The sequence below is a fragment of the Tubulanus polymorphus genome, chromosome 8 (assembly GCF_964204645.1).
Source record: "Tubulanus polymorphus chromosome 8, tnTubPoly1.2, whole genome shotgun sequence".
NCBI classification, from domain to species: domain Eukaryota; kingdom Metazoa; phylum Nemertea; class Palaeonemertea; order Tubulaniformes; family Tubulanidae; genus Tubulanus; species Tubulanus polymorphus.
The window spans coordinates 6,593,323-6,617,610 of record NC_134032.1 but is presented as its reverse complement, the minus strand read 5'-3'; the positions used below and the strand labels follow the sequence as shown (position 1 = coordinate 6,617,610).

The 24,288-nt window shown below is 38.5% G+C and overlaps 1 protein-coding gene across 1 annotated transcript; it reads left to right on the top strand.

Annotated features, from left to right (window-relative positions):
* Nucleotides 1-6,386: 6,386 nt before the first annotated feature.
* LOC141910303 (ADP-ribosylation factor-like protein 3) lies at nucleotides 6,387-23,470 on the top strand. The gene is made up of 4 exons (XM_074801036.1): nucleotides 6,387-6,533; nucleotides 15,143-15,320; nucleotides 16,560-16,741; nucleotides 19,602-23,470. Exons 1-4 carry the CDS (start codon nucleotides 6,387-6,389, stop codon nucleotides 19,773-19,775), a joined length of 681 nt encoding a protein of 226 aa, XP_074657137.1. The 3' UTR covers nucleotides 19,776-23,470.
* The last annotated feature ends 818 nt before the right edge of the window (nucleotides 23,471-24,288 follow it).

The following is a 24,288-nucleotide window of genomic DNA, read 5'->3' as shown; positions in this document are numbered from 1 at the left end:
TCGGCTTTCTTTGTAGTCAACGAGTCCACGTTTAAGTATATACCGGTAGATGTGAAATCTTTAATTTAGAATTGAATGAAAACTTTGAAGATGAATCCTCTTGTTTATAACGATGTACACTTGCTCTCTGTTCACTCTTCAGGGCTTAGTCACTGGGCTGAGGCCTGATCAGGTTTTTCTCCCGAACGTTCACAACCCTGCCGTTAAATTATGTGTAACACAATAGGGGAAACCGGGGCACCTTGAACAGGTTTTTCACTTTTTTATCGTGTATGCCACATCTACTGAAATCACATCAATATTTCTGTTGGATGATAAACTTCATTTGAATGTCCGTCCTAGGTCAGATGTTGTATAGCTTGCGCCCATGCATAATCTATGAAATTTGTGGGAGAAAATTTGGAGTTTGCCGGTTCAACGTGCCCCTGTCACGGGGCACGTTGAACAATCATGTCGGGCACGATGAAACACTAATAATAAAAATGCAAGATTTTATCTATAAAAAAAATATGAACAACGTTGTTTATTACCAATTTAAAAAAATAAACTTCAAACATCAATATATGATTTGAAATTAAAAATACATGTTTAACCAACACAGGATAAACTTTTATAGACCAACCAGGTCTTGCGTCGTAAAAATTATGCTAACTAAATGTAATTTTCAGTAGCAACTCCAGTCCCGAACAGTCGCATGTGATGCTGCTTACTGAATTTTATACTGTGTCAGATCCACCGGAAACCGAAGAATACAAGCAGTACGTTTTGTTCCACCAACACTCTCGGGCTTTGGCATAGGACAAATAAGAATATCCTTTCTGCATACAGATGATGGTTCTTCTGATTTCGAGAAATGACCTTTGGTCTTCTTACTCTGTTTGAAATAGTTCACAACATGAATCCGTATCCTCCTCATCAATCTCCATAATTTCAGCAACATAGTGATTGGTTCTATTAAGGTCTGATGTTAGCTTAACGAAAACATTATCTCCAACTTCGGGATCACGGCTAACTTCAAAAGGCACATCCACTACCTCATCTCCAGAAAGATCAGTATCAGAAATCAGTGGCACATTGCCATCGTCTTCAGATTCACCAGATTCGTGACTATTCTTAACAATCAAAAGATTTTGATTGCTGGAGTCTTGATACAGTGGATTTTCGTTTAGTTGCTGACCTTTCATTAAATTTTTGAAGCAAAGAATTTCTTTGAGGTGTATCTCACTGTTGCAGAAACTTTTCTCCTGGCCCTTTTGCTCTGTGTCGTCTGAACTTGATGATATGGTCGAACCATTTAGTTGTTGGGGCTGAGGATTTACATCTAAAATACTAGAAGTGGGCTGTTTATCAGAGATTGATGAGGTTTGGTCTTCCTCCATGCCGTTTGGGGTATTGGTCTCAACGCCTCTGACGGTAGAAAATCAGCGTCAACAAATACATCTGAGTTTATAGGAGATATTCCTGTTTTCTTGAAGCCTTCAATGATGTTGGTTGGCGAAAGTGCTTGCACAAATGCTCGAGCAAAAACACCAGGTAAATCGTATATGGTTTTGCGCTTTCCTGGGAGAGATTCCATTCATTAACAGCCTTGTTATAGTATTTCTTCAAGGGGCCATATACACTGACATCTAACGGTTGAATTTTGTGAGAGCAATGGGGAGGCAATGACGACGCGTCAAATTCACTTTATTCAAAATCTTATCTCATTTCATAATGCATGTACTAAAGATCTATATGGTCCAGATGGTTTAGGTTGAGGGCCATGTGTAGGTAAAACATTCCAACTGTATTTGGCTGCCTTGGTGGTCCAGCAGTGTCACTATGTTAGCGCTTGCAGGCCTGAGTTCGAATACTGTTCTTTTCTCTATGTTGTATTTCTTCTACTAATTTTTTGAATCGAGGGATTAGTGTGGGATTCTAATCAGAGCAAATTACTATGGTCAAAATACTGCCCATATATAACAGGAATAATGCCCCGTCGGTGATCCTGTACCCAAAAACTGACCTGATCAGAATCAAGATGGCCGACTGCCGAAATCAGCAATTTTTACACATTATTTTTTAAATTTTCACGGGAAATTTTGAAGCCATGCTTTGATCAATCAATCATTCGTATATTTGTATCTACGAAGTGCCCATCAGCTTATGAAATGGGTGTGTCGGACACAGGTCGGCTGTGTGTTACCTTTTTTGTTTCCAAAATGGTCGACTGATTTTGGCTTCACCTTTTCGCTCTATACGTGACCTTATCAGACACTAAAGGTTTTTGTGAGCTGAATAGATTAGGTTTTGATTAGCTAGTGCGATTAGGTGCACTTTTGATTTGATTAGCTTTGGTCCACAAATGAGCAGTTTAGTTACTACGATCAGGTAACATGGCTGCCTCCATGGACAACAAGAAAAAGAGTTCAGCGCTTCTTATTATCAATGAGCTGCTCAAAACTGACAAATACCTAGACCAAAATAAAAATGGGAAGATTACAGCCGTCAGAAATAATCTCTTATGCCCTACGAGTTCCAGTATATTTCTTGAAACAGAAGTAATGAAACATACAAAAAGTATCTATAAAAAACCGCGGATTAATGATTATGTTGAAAAAACTGTTGAACAATATAACGAAGAAGAATTCACTCCGCAATTTTAATTTTTGATTGTAAACAGGTCTAATCGAATCGCCTAAACACCTCCTGGGACGATTAGGAGCATTTGCCTAATCAGTTTATGTAAATCGTCTCACAAATGTACCGATTAGCCTAAACACATTGGCTCACAAATGCGCATAATAGCTAATCGACCTAATCGAATCGGCTCACAAAACGCCTTAAGGTTCGTGGTGTAATTCATGCAAGAATTCAGAGACCTTCATCCATTCCTTACAAGGATTTGATTCCCTACCGCTAACATAAACCCTTCAATGGTCAACCCTTCAATGGTCTAATTATTGCCCAAGGTTGGACAGGTTGCTGCTACTAAGCGGCCACCAGTCTGTAATGTATATTATGTAACAATGATACATTGAATTGTAACATCTGCCGCGAAACGAAGAGCTTTCGAAGCAGCGGCTGATCTAGAAACGGCGAGACCCGAGGGACCAGGGCCCCTCGAAGTTCCGAGCGTTTATTTCTTATTGTCGAGCCCCGGTTTGAGAGTTGTGTTGCAATAATCTACTCATTTCCTCTTGTATTAGTTGTAAAATGCAGGAAATTGCACAAATATGCACATCGAATTTGAAATACATGTAGTCTGACGGGATAACCCCCAGATCCCCCACCCTCCGTTCGCGCCTTATACAAGACAGTCCCTAGATCCGCCCCTGCGAAGGACAGGCAGAGCAACCAGAAGAGAAACTAGGGGTCCAGGGACACCATGCCCACTTGGGAAGTGGTTTCCAATGCTCAACAATCTAACATTTTCAATGTTCAACGCCACCTGGTGACCATATACAAAAACCAATGACCTTGAACCTCACCACAATCATAGAACATGTCAGCAGCTACGATTTTGTAATTGATTGTGATGACAAAATATGTCTCGTTACCAATTTAATATGGAAATACTAAGTATTCTACTATTCAATGCCCCCTGGTGACCATATTCAAAACCCAATGACCTTAAAACACACCATAATCATAGAACATGTCATAAACTACAACCTTGCAATTGATCATGATAACAAAATATGTCTCGTTACCAATTTAATATGGAAATACTAAGTATTCTACTATTCAACGCCCCCCCCCCCCCCCTGGTGACCATATTCAAAACCCAATGACCTTAAAACTCACCATAATCATAGAAAATGTCATAAACTACAACTTTGCAATTGATCATGGTAACAAAATATGCCTACGTAGGTACCAATCTAATAAGGAAATACGAAGTTATTCCACTATTCAACGCCCCCTGGTGACCATATAGAATAACTAATGTCCTTAAAACTCACCACAATCATTGATGATGTCACGAGCTACAACTTTGCAATTAATTGTGGTAACAAAATATGCTTAGGTATCAATATAATGTGGAAAAACTTTTTCCCACCTACCAATGAGTACTGATGATACCAAGATGGCCGCCAATTGCGTCACAATTGGCCGATCAAAAATACCTGACTCAGGTATAAAACAACCCTTTCCACAGAATACCTATCAAAAATTGCAATGAGAAATGGCAAACCAGTAGGAAGCTACAGGACACTAATTTTCAGGTCTTTTTGGGCACTAAAAAGGTCATAATTTGTGATCTTTCCATTATAGAGTTTGCCAAGACAAAATGTAAAACTTTTTAGCAAAATTAGTTGGCAACAGATGTATTAAAATTTAAAGAAAAAATGTTTCACTGATCTAGTATTGAATCTATCCAGGGTGGCTCAAGGTGAACAGGTGGTTGAGATGCCCGGGTCTCCCCTAGTCAACAACACCATCATCCACCAGCTGAGAGCAGTAACCGAAGAAAAAGACTTAGGCGTGAAAATCGACGAAATGTTAGAATTTCAAGCACAGCATACCTCAGTTGTAAACAGAGGACATAGAATGACTGGAGTTATCAAGAGATCCTTTGAGCACCTCGATAAAAAACCGTTTAACCTCAAGGCCGAGGGAAGCGGTGCAGCGGTACCACTTTTTTACATTACTATTGTTTTTTTTTTTTGACTGACCTTGTACAACTTTGATGGTTGAGAGTTTTGGCCGTATATAACCCTACAAGTCGGAGTCCCTGAGTGATTGACTTTTTGTGCTTTTGACAACAAACATCTGCCAATCGCCCCAGGCACGGACCCATAGCACTGAGGGTTGTTTACACAAAAATTAAAAGCACCATACTTCCAAATAGATTCTGGCATGAGTTAGAGCAGAGAAATGGGTTAGAAGCACACTTATGTGTGTCGACTAATGCATTATAAACAAAACTTACATTTTGGCCAAGGGGTATTTAAAGTGTCAGTTAGTGAAAGGTCATTTGATGCTTTGCGAAGAGTCAAGACATACCTTAGGTCAACTATGACGCAATCAAGACCATGTGATGGTGAGGAGAGAATCCCACAATGATAATAAAAATTATTCCTGAAGATGACTATTAGGATATAGTCGAAACGTTGAAATAAACTACTATCTCGAAGTTTCATTTTCGGACTTTTTATTATCATTGTGGGATTCTCTCCTCATCGCGTCAACACGGATATTGTGTTCTACCTATCGTGATGTGATGGTGGTGGTGGTGATACATTTACCACCGTAGGATGCTTGGTAAGTAATATTTTGAAGTAGAAAAATATACGTTTAAAAAGTTATTTTTGGTGGGAAAACGCATATTAGAACCTCAAAAAGCCAACATTTTTCGGTGGGAAAACCTCTTGACCTTAGATACCGGTACATGAATGGCCGTACCACTAAAAAATTGCTTCCGTCGGCCTTGATTACCTTCTGTGCGATAATAAAGCACTTGCTCGTCTAATATTGGAGTATGCGATTCAACCTTAGTCCCTACCAGAAGAAAGACATGGCTGATTCCTACGAAAAAGTACAAATACGAGCAACAAAGTTAGTCCCAACTCTAAAAGACTCATCATATCAACAACGGATGATAACTCAAACTACCGACGCTGAGTTACAGGCGTTCACATGGTGACATGATCACCGTCTACAACTGCCTACACGGGCACTACCGTATCAACTCCCGAGCGACTAATACCGCAGAACCACAGCCGTAGAACTAGGGGGCACTCACTGAAGCAATATCCCGATCAAGGAAAAAAATTCGGAAGAACTTTTTCAGTCAACGTGTTGTAAATAACCGCCTAACAGAAGATATAGTTAATGCACCCAGCATTGACAGTTTCAAGCGCAACTCGATAACTACGGGCAACACAAACAGTACGAACAACGACAACAGTAGCAGAATCGTAGCAGTAAATCTTACGTGACACGTAACTTTTACAGGTGCTTCGTGAATAGGTCCCAGGTTCTCAAAAACTGTATTCCACAGCTGGTTTCAAACCTTTTTAGCACCAACAATCAACAAGCCACACAACGAGACAACCTAGAAATAGGCATAGGCCTAATGCCTCCCGTTGGTTGTAACCGATACGATACACGATACGACTGGAACACGTGCGTCTAGTATGATGACTTTCGAGTGCACTGATTTATTGTGTGGATCCTGTGTAGATGGTTTTTTACAGTATAGGTCATGCAGAGTTCAAGTACGGGATATATAGGATACAATTCCTGACAATTGGGGAGTTTCTCGACCAAATTGAATAATTTTTTTTAAATCTAGGTATGAAAACATTCTGACAGGAAATGCACAATATATTAGTTTTGAATTGAATTGAAAAATCAATTCAATGATTGTTTATTGATCACATGATCAACATTTGGACAAAATGGCGGCCTCCAGTAGATTTCCTGCTGTAATTGCTGGTGCTGGTGTTTTGGCAGCTACCGCAGCTGTTGTCGGCGGGTTGAGTTACTGGTATCTGCGCAGATATGCACAAGATTTAGACGAAGGATTTGACGAGGAAAATAGTCGGGTAAGTAACGTAAGTCGATGAAGAAACGACCGTTCTAACGTCGTGTACAATCAATCAATGATCATCATATCGACTTAAGTCTGAATACCAGGGGCCAGTTCACAATCACAGGCACTTGAATATGGGCTTTGACCTTGTTGGTGTGTTAAAAATGATAAAATTTATCGTAATCTACGATAAAAACACCACCGGTGTTGTCATCTTAATTATCCATGATGCAACTGTTTTACCAATGATCCAATGCGCGCCCCTCGTCTATCTATACTATACAGAAAGGCTGGAAACGCTCCTATCTCCGTAATGCTTAAATCTACCCGCAAATATCGGGACAGATGACGTCACAGCAATCCCGAAGAGGCATCGCGAATTTTCAAAAATCAATTTTGTTGCCAGTTCAAATCTTTAATGGAGCCAAAACAGAAACAGTGTCAATGTTTCCAAAAAATCATCTACAATTGAAATTATGGGCGCTCCTTATATTTCAGGATTAAAGTTGACACTTGGGAGGTACTTCGGCAATCATCGGCATAGTCTAGTACCTAGCCGTTGTTCCTGAAACAACGTCTAGAGCGAAAGTGCTCATATAAGGTTAATTTTCGTCCCTCATTTTGAGGGACGAGGCTTTGAGCGTCTATTTCACCCCTTAAAACACCATCAACTTACCTCAAACTGACTGTTCTGTAATCAGATGGAAGTTAACTATTGTTTGTGCATAAATTTGTAATCCTAAGTAGCTTTTGACGATCGTAGTGGCTCAAAACTTTTGACTTGTCGCCTAAAAAAATAGTTGAATTGAAGCAACATAACAAATATGGCGGCTTTTCGTGGTGCATGATGGGAGTGTAAATTACGGATTCGCACTTAAACTTGGACGGACATTGATGCCAATGCAGATATTATTCTTGTTTCAAATTTTTAAGGTTAAAATTGACCAAAAATTATGCGTTTTATCAACAAAAAGTAACATTTAGAATAATATTAGAGAGACATATTGAATTTTCACATTTTATTAATTTAGTCCGTATTGGAAATCCTGATAGTGGCAATCAATTCAAATCAAATCAATAAATTCTCCGATTCGCGATTTAAATCATCAAAAATTTTATTATAAAACACGTTTTCAAAGTCAACAAGGTAACTAATTAATTTATTTTAGTACAAAGGTTTGATTTGACACTAAAATCAGTTTATTGCATTGCAATTAACAGGAGTTAACCTCTATATGATACTTTAGCGTCAGACGTTGTACGGAACCGTAACAACGACTGGTATTCAGACTATCATCAGCAGTGTTCGGCTGTCCCGATAATTGCGGGTAGATTTAAGCATTACGGGGATAGGATCGTTTCCAGCCTTTCTGTAAAGTATAGTTAAACGACGGGCGCGCGTTGCATCATGGGTAAATTAGGAGGAACAAAAAAAAATTAAAGTAGGAACAACGTATCGCTGATGAATTATTAAATATTTATCCATTATCGAAGCCCATAATCAAGTGCCTGTGGCCAGTTGCTCAAAAGTTGGTTAAAGATAACCAGTGGATAAATACCATAATAACAATGAACTTTCAATTGTCACTATGTCAACAATCCACTGGTTAACTCTAACCAACCTTTGAGCAACTGGCCCCAGTCGTTTTACCCGTTCCCTGCCACGACTGATTTTAGTGTCAAATCCTCCCTTTGTACTCAAATTAATTAATTAAGTTACCTTGTTGACTTTGAAAACATGTTTTATAGTAGTCAGTAACCTGACTGTGGTTTAGTTTCACGATCGGATATTTTCACAAACCACAGTCAGGAATGGGAAGGTCATTTTTCAATGAGGATTTCATGAGTCAATTTGACTGACGAGTAATTTGCCTGTCATTTCATCGTCTCTTAAGATATCCATCTAATTTCTGTTGTAATCAACGCACAACAGATTCGTAGTTTGTTTGATCCTCATAAAACCTCACCTGACGACCTTAATCCATGTGCAAATCGGCCGTAAAGTGAGAGTACATTTCCGTCGATTCGACGGCAGCCATTTTGAAAACGTGTGGAGGGTGCTGGCACCTGTGGACTGAGGCCAGGACCACAACACAAACTAACGAAACAACGAAATTGAAAAAATTAAGAAATCAACACTTATTCACATTTTCTTCAACCAGAATTTATTTTTTCATCATTTATTGTGGAAATCACGAAGATTTGAAATATAAGTTGGAAAACTATCAAAAATAAAAATTGTCGTTTCGTTTTGAAAGTCTTATATAAATCCTTGTAGGTCACCTAGTCTATCATGCCACATGTATGCAATACAGAGGAATGGCGGTCAATGGCGAAATTTGTGGAGAAATTAATTAATTTCTCAAAATAATGTTGATTAATCGCTCGAAACATACATAAAATTGGATTATTTCAAAAGGTACCTGTGTTAGTTTGTGATTTAAGCCATTAATTGTGGACTGAACTCAATAGAAAGTATGTTTTTGAAGTGTTACTTTTTTCAACCTTGTTTTGGCCCTTGTCATCCCTAACGTTGGTATAAGCCCATCCGATTATAAAAAGCTTACCACCAACGATTAGGTAACTAACTAGTTTTATAGGGCCTAATAATATTTTCGAAGTGGATATTTATCTATATACGGAAGTATTTACTTCTGCTATTTTACCGTACATTATTACTATATATACAGTAATATATAATAGATGAAATCTAAGTGACGGACGCCACGGTCATTGCTTGATTAAATTTTCCATAGCAAGAGATCATATGGTAATTCGAAAACAACCTCATTCACGTACGGGTGCAACGAAGACACTCAAAATATTGTCGGTGACTTAAGTAAGGAACACATTTATTGTTGTCAATGAAACTGAAAAGAAAATAACTCCAATTTTGTTTCATATTGAAATCGTAATGTAGATTCGGTCTCAAAGCATTAATTAAGAAATTAAATCAATTTTTAGATAAAACTCAGAAAATTGAAAACTTATGCCACAGAGTTAAGGGGTGGATGGTAAGAAGATAAAACTGAAACTCTAAGGTTTGATTCATTTCTGGAATTTGGGCTCATAAGATGGAACGCGTTGAACATCAATCGGAAACTTGGGCTCATAGAATTGAACGCGTTGAACATCAATCGGAAACTTTTTTTCTGCCAGAAAAAATCGAATTAAATACAGCAGGAAAATTCATATGTCAATACAAAAGTTGATTTCTCTTCGAAAAATATTTATTTGTTTCTGATCCTCCGGGAATATCGAGTTTCAGGAATCTATGGCTCAAAATAAACAGTGCACGTGGCCAGCGGTACCGAATTCCTTATTTGTCAGGTGGAAGAAGGGGCGAGACCGCGATGTTGCTGCTACTGCTGCTGCTGCTGCGAGCGAGACGTGCCGATCCGTTGGCCGTCGCGCTGCCGTGTAATTTTGAGTAAATCGTACGACTCTTAACGCATCACTAACCGCAGTTTTAGGGTCATAAATTTTTATGAAATAAACGTTCCTTTAGTGCTGTGGCTTGGGATTAAATGCCCCGTGCACGAGCATAATTCTCCGAGATTCGAACCTGCGGCGCCGAACCGGGCGGGCGTTGTTTGTTATTTTGAATTCGCTCCCATTGCTGAAGGAATATCAGGTATTTTCAACTCATTCGATCAACGCGGTTTATTGTTAAACTATTCAACAACCAAATCTTGTTCTAAATATCACAAAATGAATAAATTCTGAAATCACCCGATCCAAAAGTTGCCGGATTTAAGTTATTTTGCTGCTGGATTTTAGCGTGACGTCATTCTACTTCTGATTTCCCCATGAGATTCAAACCGGACGTCAAGTTACGTCATTTTCAGCCCACTTGGGACTTAAGTCCCAGCAGGCTATTGCGTTCACTTTTCGTCTGTAGTCGGAATCCAGTTATTTTGGGAAGTTTTGAAGTCGCTTCAATGTAATGTCTTGATATTTAAGTTACACATGTATCTAACCTAGACACATCTTCAGCCCAAAAACTGGTCCTGTCAGAATCAAGATGGCCGACTGGCAGCCATTGTTGTTCGCTAATATCAGCACTTTTTACACTTTTTTTAACGTTTTGAGGGAAATTTGGAGACGCTTTGATCAATTACTTTGATCTTTCGTATATAGGCCTATTTGAATCCCCTGAAGGCCCATCAGCATAAGAAAAATTGGGTCGATCGGACTCTATGACCTTTTTAGTGCTCAAAAATGTCAATTTTGGCCTGATTTCTGAGTCCTGAAGCTTCCTACTGGTTTGCCATTTCTCATTGCAATTTGTGATGGGTATTCTTTGGAAAGGGAAATTTTATACCTGAGACAGGTATTTTCGATCAGCCAATTATGGTGCAATTGGCGGCCATCTTGGTGTCATCAGTACTCATTCGTAGGTGGGAAAAAGTTTTTCCATATTATATTGATACCTAAGCATAATTTGATACCACAATCAATAAGAAAGTTGTAGCCCATACCCTGTTCTATGATTTTGGTGAGTTTCAAGGTCATTGGTTTTTGTATATGGCCATTAGGGGGCGTTGAATAATACAATAACTTAGTATTTCTATATTATATTCGTACCTATGCATATTTTGTTACCATAATCAATTGGAAAGTTGTAGCTCATGACATGGTCTATGATTGTGGTGAGTTTAAAGGACATTAGTTATTCTATGTGGTCACCAGGGGGCGTTGAATAGTAGAATATCTTAGTATTTCCTTATTAGAATGGTACCTAGGCATATTTTGTTACCATGATCAATTGCAAAGTTGTAGTTCATGACATATCCTATGATTGTGGTGAGTTTCAAGGTCATTGGGTTTTGCATATAGTCACCAGAGGGCGTTGAATAGTAGAATAACTTGGTATTTCCATATTAAATTGGTAACGAGGCATATTTTGCTATCACAATCAATGAAAAATTCATAGCTGCTGACATATTCTATGATTGTGGTGAGTTTCATGGTCATTGGTTATTGTATACGGTCAGGGGGGGGGGTGGTGAATATTGAAATTGTTAGATTGTTGAGCATTTGAAAGCACTTCCCAAGTGGGCATGGTGTCCCTAGACCCCTAGTTTTCTGTTTTTGCAGCTAGTCAGAATCGGTTAAGAAAACACTTCGTAGTATCCACATATACGCATTTACCAAAGGGACATCCTCCGGGCGGCTGCGGCACCCGGCGTCCGTCTATTAACTAATAAAAGTAACAATAAAATCATTATATTGGGTTTAGGGTTAGGGTTTCAATGGGGTTTTATCGAGAGGGTGAGAAGAGGATCCAGAAGGTTCCGTTTTACCCCTAGGCATAGGATAAGGGTAAGGTGAGGTAATATAGATAGTAAACATTTGGTTGGTTTTCAGCGAGCTCGGGGGTCTAGTGGTATGACGCTGCGCTAGTAATTTACTGGCCTGGGTTCGAGTCTCGCTCTATCCGCTCTATTTTCTCTGACTCTGTTCTCCACACTTTCCTTGAATTTTCTAAGTCGCGCACCTCTGTGCGCATGCGCGCTGTAAATCAGCCAATCAGCGTCGATGTACGGTAAAATAGCAGAAATAAATACTCAGGCGTATACGGTAAAATATCCACTGCGTAATATTTTTGATGATTTAAATCACGAACTGGAGAATTTATTGATTTGAATTAATTAATTGCCACATAACAATCGGGATTTCCAATACAGACTAAATGAATAAAATGTGAAAATTCGATATGTCTCTCTAAAATTACTTTTATTGTTGATAAAACCCATAAATTCTGGCCAATTTTACCTTAAGAATTTGAAACTAAAATAATATCTGCATTGGCATCAATGTCAATCCAAGTTCAATTCCGAATCAGTTATTTACACTCCCATCATGCAACACGAAAAGCCGCCATATTTGTTATGTTGCTTCACTTCAACTATTTTCTTAGACGACTAAGCAAAAGAGTTTTTTTACTACAATGGTCAAAAATTACTTAGGATTACAAATTTATGCACAAACAATAGTTACCTTCAATCTGATTACAGAACAGTCATTTTGAGGTAAGTTGATGGTGTCTAAAGGGGTGAAATAGATGTTCAAAGCCTCGTCCCTCAAAATGAGGGACGAAAATTAACCTTTCATGTGAGCACTTTCGCCCTAGACGTTGTTTTTGGAACGACGGCTAGGTACTAGACTACATATTGACAGTGTCTATTGAGGCACAGGCACTTGAACATATGGCACAGGGGCTTGTCACAATTTTATGGAGGATGGCTGATACCAGTATCCCTATATAAAAAAAGAAAGGCAGTGGATATTGTACCGTATACGGCACAGGGGCTTGTCACAATTTGATGGAGGATGGATGATACCAGTATCCCTATATAAAAAAGAAAAGGGAGCTAACTAAATCGGCTATCTGCAAATTACCTTCCCAATTCAATCGACTTACCGATTTGCACAAAATAAACTCATACAAACTAGAAGACTTACTTTTTCTAATGAGCCTATGACTATCGCTCTACAATGAATACTTCAACGAAATCTCCGTTTTCCGCCAGAAAATCGGCCAAAATAACCCAGCACCGCATAGGATTTGAAGCGCTTTTCAGGCGAGTGCGCGCATAAAAGTGAGATCTTATCCGTTTCAGCCATTTAAATAGGGATACTGGTATCAAATTTTGACAAGCCCCTGTGGTATACGGCTGAGTATTCATTTCCGCTATTTTACCGTTACGCATCGTCGCCTATTAGTTGATTTACGCTGCGCATGCATACAGGTGCGCGACTTAGAAAATTCAAGGAAAGTGTGGAGATCAGATTTAGAGAAAATAGAGCAAGACTCGAACCCGGGCCAGTAAATTACTTGCACAGCGTCATACCACTAGACTATCGAGCTCGCTGAAAACCAACCGAATGATTTAACTATCTTTAGTGCCTCACCTTACCCTAATCCTATCCCTAGGAGTAAAACGGAACCCTTTAAATATCGACGAATCATCATCAAATTGAAAGATAAGACTGTTGTGCGTCGTTTGATATATAGTTTGTCGGGTTTAATGCCTGAAACGGATGAGATCTCCTCACTTTTATGCGCGCACTCGCCTGTAAATCGCGTCGAATCATTTGCTGTGCTGGGTTATTTTGGCCAATTTTCTGGCAGAAAACGCCGATTTCGTTGTGAAATATTCATCGTATTCCTCTATATACTATATTATTACAGAAAGGCAGGAAATGCTCCTATCTTTGTATTATTAAAATCTACCCGCAAATACTTGCCTAAGTTAGTTCCGAAGACAACATTGACACTGTTTTAGCACCGTTATGGATTTTATCTGGCAACATAATTGATTTTTACATACCCCGAACCTCTTGACGGTCAAGGGGTTCGTGAGGTCAATGACCTCACAAGTCGTTGGATTCGTCACTTTAGCCGACCAGAATCCGCTCAGCGAACGTTAACGAACAAGGAAGTATTTTGCAATGTATTCTTGTCGCTGTTTAGACCCGGTAATTATGCGGGATTAATTCATAATAGATTACTATAGGCAAATTCGAAATGGTCAGGCGCTGAGTTATATTTCTGACAGAATTGAAAATTAAGTTTATAAGCTGTTGGTAGTCGAATCTGAGAGATGTTACATTTTATGAAAAATTTTAGGCTGGAAAGTGGAAAATTTATAATAATAATAATAATCAACAGAATTACAAGAGGGTTTCTGCGAAAGCAGCAGAAACCCTAATAATATTTATTTTTTATATACCGCGCTCCATATACATTTCAGCGCGGTTTACAAATATACAATTTTTTTTCGTTTCATTAGTTTGTGTTGTTTTCCTGGCCTCAGTCCACAGGTGCCAGCACTCTTCCCAAGTTTTCAAAATGGCCATCGTTGTGTCGATGGAAATTTACTCTCACTTCACAGCCTATTTGTACATGGAATGAGATCGTCTGGTGAGGTGTTATAGGTATCAAACAAAAAACAAATTCTTTGTGCGTGGATAACAACACAAATTAGACAGATATCTTTAAAAACTACGAAATGACAGGCAATTACTCTGGAGTAAAATCTACTCTTGAAAATTTCATTGAAAATTTACCTTCCCATACCTGACTGAGGTTTGTGAAAATATCCGATCGTGAAACTTAGTCACAGAGAGGTTACTGACTAGCTCCAGTAGTGGCTGGTACAGGCCTACTCTTGCTGCAACTTGCTAACAAAAAATCCTTTTTTAACCCATTAGACCGCAGAATGTCCATTGATGTTCGACTTGTATTTCCGCGGAATGTCTGCTGTAATATAGCGTAACCTATAGTTTGAGGGGATCAAAGGTCAAACTTTTGACCTATGATTGACCAAAGCTATACAGCGATGGAAAGCCTGTATAATTATCTTCAAAAACCAATGGTTGTAATGCATCATTTTCAGAAGTTTTCACACTGTGCATCTCTACTAATCTTAAAATGCAAATTTAATTGGCTTATTAAGTGTTTGTGATTCTGGAACATAAATATGAAGTTGCGGCGTCTAATGGGTTAATTTTAGCCCAAAGTTATATCTATGAGTTTGAGTGGGCCTGTTATGTGTGTCTGATGGTTATGTACCAAACCTAACCATCTTAATCGAATTCATTTCATTTTTTCAGCTGGAAGATACAATCGAAAGTCATGTACTGGTTCTAGGGCTGAGCGGGGCGGGCAAAACGGCATTTATCGACAGTCTAACAAATTCGAACAGAAGCTCCAATAGAGAGCTCCGACCGACTGATGGCTTCAACGTGATCAGCCTTCAAACTCCGAAAGGAACAATCAATATAAAAGAGAGTAAGATTTAAGCAGTGATTATATTCTATTAAACTTTTTAATTTTTTGAAGTACTAACAATTTACATTGTTAGTACTTAGCACCACAGGCAGATCCAGTATTTCAGAGGGCAAGGATTCAGGAAGAAAAAACATTTTCAGGAATGGAAAATTGGGGCCCAAACTGGCCCAGTCAGAATCAAATTTCTGATAAAGTTATGGAAGGGTTTGGGGCAACATAAGGGCCTACCAGTCAGCGAGTGGTTTTTATCGGTTTATTCAGCAATGAAGAGTAAGCCCCATCACTCTCCTGGCGGAGCTCGAGCATTGATTCATCCGAAAGTAGTTCATTAGAAACTGCGCAGTTCGCTGTTAACGCTGACTCTTGGGGGTCCTCTCACAAAGGAAATATGAAAAGAGGATATTTTTCAGCATCTAGATCTTATCTGGTTCTAAAACACAATGACCGGCAACAATTTGTGACGTGCAAATGTTATCGTGGAAAGGATTAAGGGGGATTTCCTATAAATCGCCAGATTTGCATTCAATATTTAGGCCAGGTAGAAAAAATGCTTGTTTCTCATCAGTTTCATATTCTTTGCGCGTCAAAAAAGTTTGTCAGTAAAACATCCGCACATATCCTGATAAACAACCTAATCACACTTTGTCTTTTGTCTTGGTACGCTAGCCGATAGTTACTGTGGCAGGTGAGTATTTCAGGAACGAATTTCATTAGCCCTAAACCCTTAAAATCTAGCCCTAAATATAACCACAAGGTAAATCCTAAACCTAATAATTGACATTTTAATTTGCCCCAAACCCTTAAATCTAGTTCTAAACAAAAACCAAATCAAGCCCTAAACCTAATAATTATATCTGAGCCTAAACCTCAAAACAAGCCCTAAACCAAACTCTTAACTCTAATCATAAACCTAATCATATCTAGCCCTAAAAATGAACTCTGTAATTTAGCCCTAAACCCTTAATCTAGCCCTACACAAAACCCTTAAATCTAGCCCTGAACCTATAACACCTTAGATCTGGCCCTAAACCTAAACGAAACCCTTAAATCTAGTCCTGAACCTATAACACCTTGAATCTAGCCCTAAACCTATATGAAACCCTTTAATCTAGCCCTGAACCTATTACACCTTAAATCTAGCCCTAAACTTAAACGTAACCCTCAAATCTAGCCCTGAACCTATAAAACCTTAAATCTATCCCTTGACCTGTGTATGGACAAAAGTATGTTATTTTGCAGTCGGAGGGGGAAAAGAGCAACGAAAATACTGGACGAAATACATCGAAGACACAGATTTACTGATCTATGTTGTTGATGCGGCGGATGAACCTCGTATTGGTGAAAGTAAAGACGTTTTACACGTGTTACTGAATGATGAACGACTACAAGAAGTTCCCACCGTGATCCTTGCCAACAAACAGGTACTTTTAAAGAACCTTTAAAAACCAGATGTTTTTTCACAGTGTACTGGGTTTTTTCAGGTTTATCTGAGTTGGTTTTGTGCCATTTCTTGCTTGGCAGATTCTTACAATGCCATCAAATTCAAATCCCTGCCGAGGGAGGAACATGGCAGAGTCTTGTGATGCCATAAAACTTCAAACCTCTGCTGAGGGAGGAATGTGAGTCTCACATTGCCAAGCAATTCGAAGGGGTCCTTAAAATCAAACTATCCTTGTTAGGATCCAACCTACCATTGCAACGGCTTGAGCGGCACTCTGGTTTGTATAAGTACCATTCTACTTTTCAAGTTCGTCATGAAATATCCTGTTATACCTGGAAGAAATTATCTCGGCTAAATGAGTCATTATCAATGAGTTGATTTGACTTTGAGTGGAAATATATTTGTACGTGTACTTTTAACTTGTTATACAGTAGAACTGGCGTAAGTCGGACGAAATCCCAAAGTCCCGATGTTTTCAGTTCATTTTCCGATCGAAATCTGTCTCAAAGTCGGATTCTAGAAGGCGGAAATTCGGCTAAGTCGGCTAGAATATATGTTCCGAAGGTTTCAAAGTAATGCATTTTTCAATCTCTTAGTCAGTCGTCTAATTTCAGTTCTTAACCAGCGCGCATCGTATTATACACCAGTAGATCGATTTTCTCTCGACGGACACATATGTTTACAATAGTAGTCGGCTATATGAAAGAGTATTGACCCCGTGTCACTCAGTTGTTAGGATAAGGGTCTTAATCTGTAGCTAACTCGGATTTTTCTTAGAAAATCCCCAAAATCCGACTGACTCACAGGGATATAGCCATGGCTGCGACAGGTCCGACCTCGTCGTACCAATATTTGAAAATATTGTTATCGTAAAAACCCCAAAACAATCTTTTTCAAATAGGGGGGGGATATGGTACAAGCTATCAAGAACATGACATGATCTGTTGTGAACGGCTACATGGAACGCCAAAATATCATAAAATCCCGGATCGCAACTTGCGCGCGACTCGATACTGTACACAGTTTTTAGGATCTTGCTTATACTGGCTCAAAAAATGCGAAAACGTTGTCAGAAATTGATTAAATCATGTAGATGTAAAATCGTAGAAAAGGTTGGCGGGCGGGTATTTGACGCGGTTTTGACCATAAATTAGGTCTTAAGGCTGGTTTCCCCTTGGTACCAGCCAGATTATATCAGGCCCGTACCCAGGGGGAGGGGTGCGTGTGTTTGGTGCGAACAAAATCTAGAGTTCCACTATTTTTTTTCAAAGAAAATTTCTTACACCTGACTTCACATCTCTCTTCTCTCGCACTTGCTCACATTCATATAACTATGATATAGATATAGACTGTTATCAAAAAATTTGCCAGTCTCCATAAACAATGGATGAGACTCCAGTATATGTTTTGGATTAAGACCTGATAAAAACTTATTCTGAATATGTTTCGAGGATTAATTACATTTTTTCAGTGACACTTTTATATGAAATATGCACTAAAATTTGGCCGAAAATGAATCTAGAACGTTTCTATTTTCAAAATTTTCTTGAAGGGGCTTAGCGCCATAGGCGCTCGCATTGGCCACAGATGCATTCAAATAAGTTCTCTATTTTCAAACCCACACAAAAGAGTGGCTACGAACGGGCCTGTATATCTCTTGTTATCTCATTCCATGAGAGTGACTGAATGTTTAGACCATCTATGTTTATAGCGTGTTAAATTTCGATGAAAGTATTTTATTAATTATAGCTTTATTTTGACAGAAACATACAACAGTATTGGAAAATCGCTACTTGTCCTAGAATTATTGTCCGATGTTGACGAAACTTGTTTCGTAGATACTATGGGCCAAGGGCTAAAGAGTTATAGAGCCGTTTTCCTAATTTGACCTCTAGGTGGCGCTTGTAAAATCTTTAAATCGCTACTTGTCCTCCAATCATAATCCGATCTTGGCGAAACTTGGTATATAGATACTACAGGCCAAGATACAAAATGTTGTATAGCCGTTTTCCCAATTTCACCTTTAGGGGGCGCTGTACAGGTCACACTTGTATAATCTTCCAATTGCTACTTGTCCTACAATCGTTATCTGATATTGACAAAGCTTGGTATGAAGATACTATGGGCCAAGGGCTAAAAAGTTATAGAGCTGTTTTCTGGATTTGAACTCTTGAGAGTGCTGTTTAGGTGGTCCTTGTAAAATCCTATCATAAAACAGCGGAGCTGTATCAGCCGATAGGCTGCTTGTTTCATTTTTTCATCCCCCAAGTAAAACGGGCAGATTCCGTTGTCCCTATCAATCTCAAAAGGAGCAAGAGAAGAGTCCAAAAAGTAGAAAAGGTCACAAGACAAGGAATCCCGACCCCCTAGTTAGCCCACTTGTCAAATCCAGTTATTTTGGGAAAATTTGAAGACGCTTCGATGGATTGTCTTGATATTTTGTTTATACATGTATCTACGCTAGACACATCTTTGGTATTTGGTATTTTTTCTCGTAAGTTATGTGGTAGATGAGAAGGGGTTAAGCAATAGCGTAGTTATGCATTCCCACTCATTAACAGAAGGGATGAAATGAACAGATTGGCCTATATCAAGTAAAATCCCTGTCTATTAAAGACTTTTGCATTAGTGAAAACCATATTGTCTTCAACTAGCTGATTCCGACAACAGATGGAAAATAACTTTCAATATCTGCTGAATATTTCGTTGAAACCCAAGTGCCTGTGCTTGTGAAGGAGCTGATAATATAGGTGCCCTTTCCCGGATGAGCACAACTCAGAAACCCAGGCTAGATTCAACCCTGCTTCTGCGACAAGTGATGACGCTGTTTCTAATTTCAGGATATCCCGTCTGCTGAGAGCGCCGAACAGCTACGTGAACTGCTGAATCTGAACATCATTCCGCCGAAAAAACACGAAATTCGCGTAATCGCATCCTCGATACCGCCACACGGTGTGCAGACTGTCGGTGTAGATGAAACTCAGCGTATTATTCGACAATTGTGCAAGAAATAAACTGAAAGACAATACGTTAATAAGTTCTATGGGTAATGCTAATGTGGAACTGAAAATAAACAGACTCAGTAAGGTCATCGTAGTTGGGATGATCATTACGTCAATGACTGATAGCGGGATCTAAATCACTTTTGAGAATTTAGGGGGCTGCAGTTGCTCAAAGGTAGGTTAAAGAATGTCATTGGATTACAATAGTGTGGATTTTAATTGTCACAATGTCAACTATCCACTGGTTAATTTTAACCAGTTTTTCAAAGTCAACCAGAACATTTGTTTGTTATAAGCGATAGTTCTATATACAGCGGAACCTCACTACAACAAACTTCAGGAGACCAGAAAATTTATTTGTTATGTTTGTTATAACTGCTAGTTCTGTAAACACAAACACCTCGTTACAACGAAATTCCGGACACCAAAAAGTCTTTTATATTCAATGAAAAGTTTGTTATATCCAGGAAGAAATTATTAAAGCGGTAATTAATAACTATTTGAGATGAAATTTTAGGTTTGTTATAACCAATAGATCGTTATATCAAGGTTCGAATGTGATTTTTACTATGTCACTTAACTGCTGGTAAACTTGAACAACTTTTGAGCGACTGTCCCCCATTATTTTTCACAGAGTTGCCAACCATCCCTCAAAATTGCGGGACGGTCACGGAATTTCATGTTGTGTCCTGCTGCCTGAGGAAGCATCAAAATGTCAGGGATTATTAAACAATTCGCTTTTGTCATGGAAAATTTCAATGTTTTCAATGGAAAGTTGACTCTTGGCGCACTGCAGTCAGTACTAGGCATGATATAATATGGCAAGTGAACAATGTGGTGCTAGCAGACAGTACCCAGGAATGATTTAATATGGCAAGTGAACATTGTAGAGCTAGCAGTCAGTACTCTAGGCATGATATATCATTGTGGAGCTAGCAGTCAGTACTTAACTTTCCCACGCATTGAGTTAGATTTCCTGTCTGTGAATTTTAAGAAACATTCATTCATGAAGCAGCTCTCTTCACCTGGGCACACGATAAATGCTTGCTTTTGAGTTAAAAAGCTGAAATGCTGAAATTTTTGGATGTCCCTGAAAATTGATGGCTGGCCCGAAAAATGGGGATCTTTGTCCCTCGAAACAATTTTCAGGGGTTGGCAGCTCGGTTTTCATTGAACAACCCAAGTGAAAAGTCTCACCTGCTACCTAACTTGGCTGAAAAGGGTGATTTAACATTGTATTGCATCATTGATACACGGCTATAAATACACGCACATGTTCTATTAATTTATTTAGCATGTACATCGAATACAAACATGTGCTGGTACATGTTTTAAAAGTGTTTCATTCCGGGGGCAGATCTAGGGGTGTCGGTAATAATTCAGGATACTGCTGAGGCAGACTCCTGCCCGACTTTCCAGTGAGGTTGCCACCCTTTTTGTCGAGACAGTGACCATTAAAACCCGGTGTACATTTGATACCGGTCCTCTTTTCGGGAAATCACCCTGTTTTTTGGAATACTTAAATGGATACAGTCTACCCTTCAATATCCGCCTTCAATTCACCGCCATTCTCGCTATCCGTCTTAAAATGTCTGTGTTCGGATTTCTCTATTGTTGTTTGTTCTATTTGCCAAAATCGCTTTCTGCCATCCACCATGATATCTTAGTTCTGAAAGTGCTTTTTCGGCAGATTATTCCCACAATTATCCGCCAATGATTTTTTTTTCAAACAAAAGTTTATATGTAGCCCTATTTGTTTTTAGCCCACTCGTGACTTAAGTCCCAGCAGCTATTGCATTCACTTTTTGTCTGTCCGTGGATAGAATGCAGTTATTTTGGGAAGTTTTGAAGACACTTCAATGCATTGTCTTGATCTTTAGTTTGTACATGCGTCTGCCCTAGATACATCTTCTGCCTTTAAACTGGCCAGATCAGAATCAAGATGGCCGACCGGTAGCCATTGTTGTTCGCCAGAATCAGCACTTTTTACACACTTGTGAATTTTCCAAGGGAAATTTTGAAAACGCTTCTATCAATTATCTCGATCTTTGACATATATTTGTGTCCCCCATGGTGCATTGGCATGAGAAAACTGTGTCAATTGGACACAAGATGGCCGTTGTGTGACCTCTTTTGTGCCCTGAATTACCAGACCTGTAGCTTCAAAATGTTGGCCATTATTCATTGTAATTTGTGATGCTTATATTTTGAAAAGGGCTCTTCACCATAGATTCTTTGATCAGTCAAGCGTGACGCAATTGGCAGCCATCTTAGTGTCATCAGTCCTAATTTGTAGATAGGAAAAGGTTTTTTAAGGGAAGTATTGACAAGTTTGGACCGAGAGTCTTAATATTTGATAAACAATTTCTCTGTCACAGTATTCATCTCCTCGTATAAAATTGGAGTTACACCGGTTTTTGTTCTAGCCACCAGGGGGAGTTGAATTTGAATTATATTCAATCGGCCTATTTGTATTGGTACCTATGGATATATTATAATCACAATCAATTGCGAAGTTGATGATTGTATTTGAGTTTTGAGGTAATTGTTTTTTGTATATGGTTGCCAGGTGGCATTGAATAGCCAAATAACTTATTATTTTCATATTTCATTGTTACCTATGCATACTTTGCTACCAAAAACAATTGAAAAATTGTAGCTCATCACATCTTCTATGATTGTGAGCAAATTCCAAGTCATCAGGGGTGTTGAATAGCCGAATAAATTAGTATTTTCATATTGTATTGGTACCCAGGCAAAATTGTAGCCTGTGATATGTTCTATGATTGTGGTGAGTTTCAAGGTCATTGGGTTTTGTATGTTGTTACCAGGGGGCATTGAATAGCTGGATAATTTAGTATTTTCATATTATTTTGGTACCTAGGCATATTTTGTTACCACAATCAATTGCAGAATTGTAGCCAGTGGCATTTTCTATGTGTGTGGTGAGTTTTAAGGTCATTTCTTTCTTTATATGTTCACCAGGAGGCATTGAATATTGAGATATCCTGTTTCTTGAGCGTTGTAAACTACTTCCCCAGTAGGCGTGGTGTCCTCAGACCCTTAGTATGTTTTGTTTTGTTTAAATACGACTGCACATATCAATAGAAGGGGTAGCCATGCATGCATGCAGCAGACAAGTGTTTGCCACTCCCACTGTGGTTCTGTTATCTGTAAACTTACTTTTGTACCTATTTGTCTTTTTTTTATATTGGGTTGAATGCAGTTATTTGCCAAACTCGATAATAGGATAATCAAGGGTATACAGTACCTCCCCTTTCAAGGCAGGTTTGGTCAATAGTTTCATGGGTATGGCATCCTGCGTTATAATTGATTATGCGCCCTTTCATCAAGACAATGATTATAAAAACATGCTGTAAATTTTACACTGAACCTCTCAGTGGCAAATCGCATCTTTGTTAGATCTATTTCCTCAAACATGGCTTATGCCGATTGTGGCATTGGGTGTGGCTGATTTATCCTAGAAGTGTCCTTTTTATCTTTTTGACCCCATTTTCTTATCATCCTAGATCCGCCCCTTCAAGTGATCAGTAAAATACATAGTAATTATTTAAAGTTTTTGTTTATTTTTTCACTTTTTTCATTTTTGTTATGTTCAGTATTTTTTGAATCATTCAAAAAGACGACCTCAATTCATATAATATATTTGTTTCATACTCGATGTAAAATGTTGTTTCTCTTAATACACACGATATGGTTGTTTTTTCTAAAACGTTTCTTTTTTGTGATATTTTCATGAGCATCTTATAATGTTTCAATGAGGTATCGGCACACACCAGATTGCTTTACAATACACTCAGTTTTACTTAGTGAAAATTAGTTCATTTTCAATGAACTTTTGAACTGGATAGGGTCGAATTCCCTGAATAGCCTTGAATTCTCAAAAGGAAATTCAAGGCCGTGAAAAGCCTTGAATTCAGGTCAGGAACTTTGGTCTTGAAAATTGATTTTGGGGCCTTGGATTTTGGCCTCAAAACGGCTGAGATAGCATTTCATAGCTTGCGCTGGACATACATTTCTGTCTGGTAAGGTACGCTATACCCTTGTGTCAGACGCTCTATCTCCCACTGACGAACCTGACCGGACACAGGATCACAGACAAGCCGTCCGCCGCAAAAATAATATGACCCAGTTGGGCTGACAAGGCATGGATCTCTAAACGACGAGCCGCACAAACTAAGATAGGAAGAAAAAACTGTCTTTTTGACAAAACTCCAAAAGGAATCGATGACAAAGGTTCATACAGGGACTTTAATACGTGAACACGAAGCTACGAGAGACAGTAATTGGTATATTTATATAAAAGCGTAGTTTATTATATATATTATATATATATATATATATATATATATATATATATATATATATATATATATATATATATATATATATATATATATATATATATATATATATATATATATATATATATATATATATATATATATATATATATATATATATATATATATATATATATATATATATATATATATATATATAT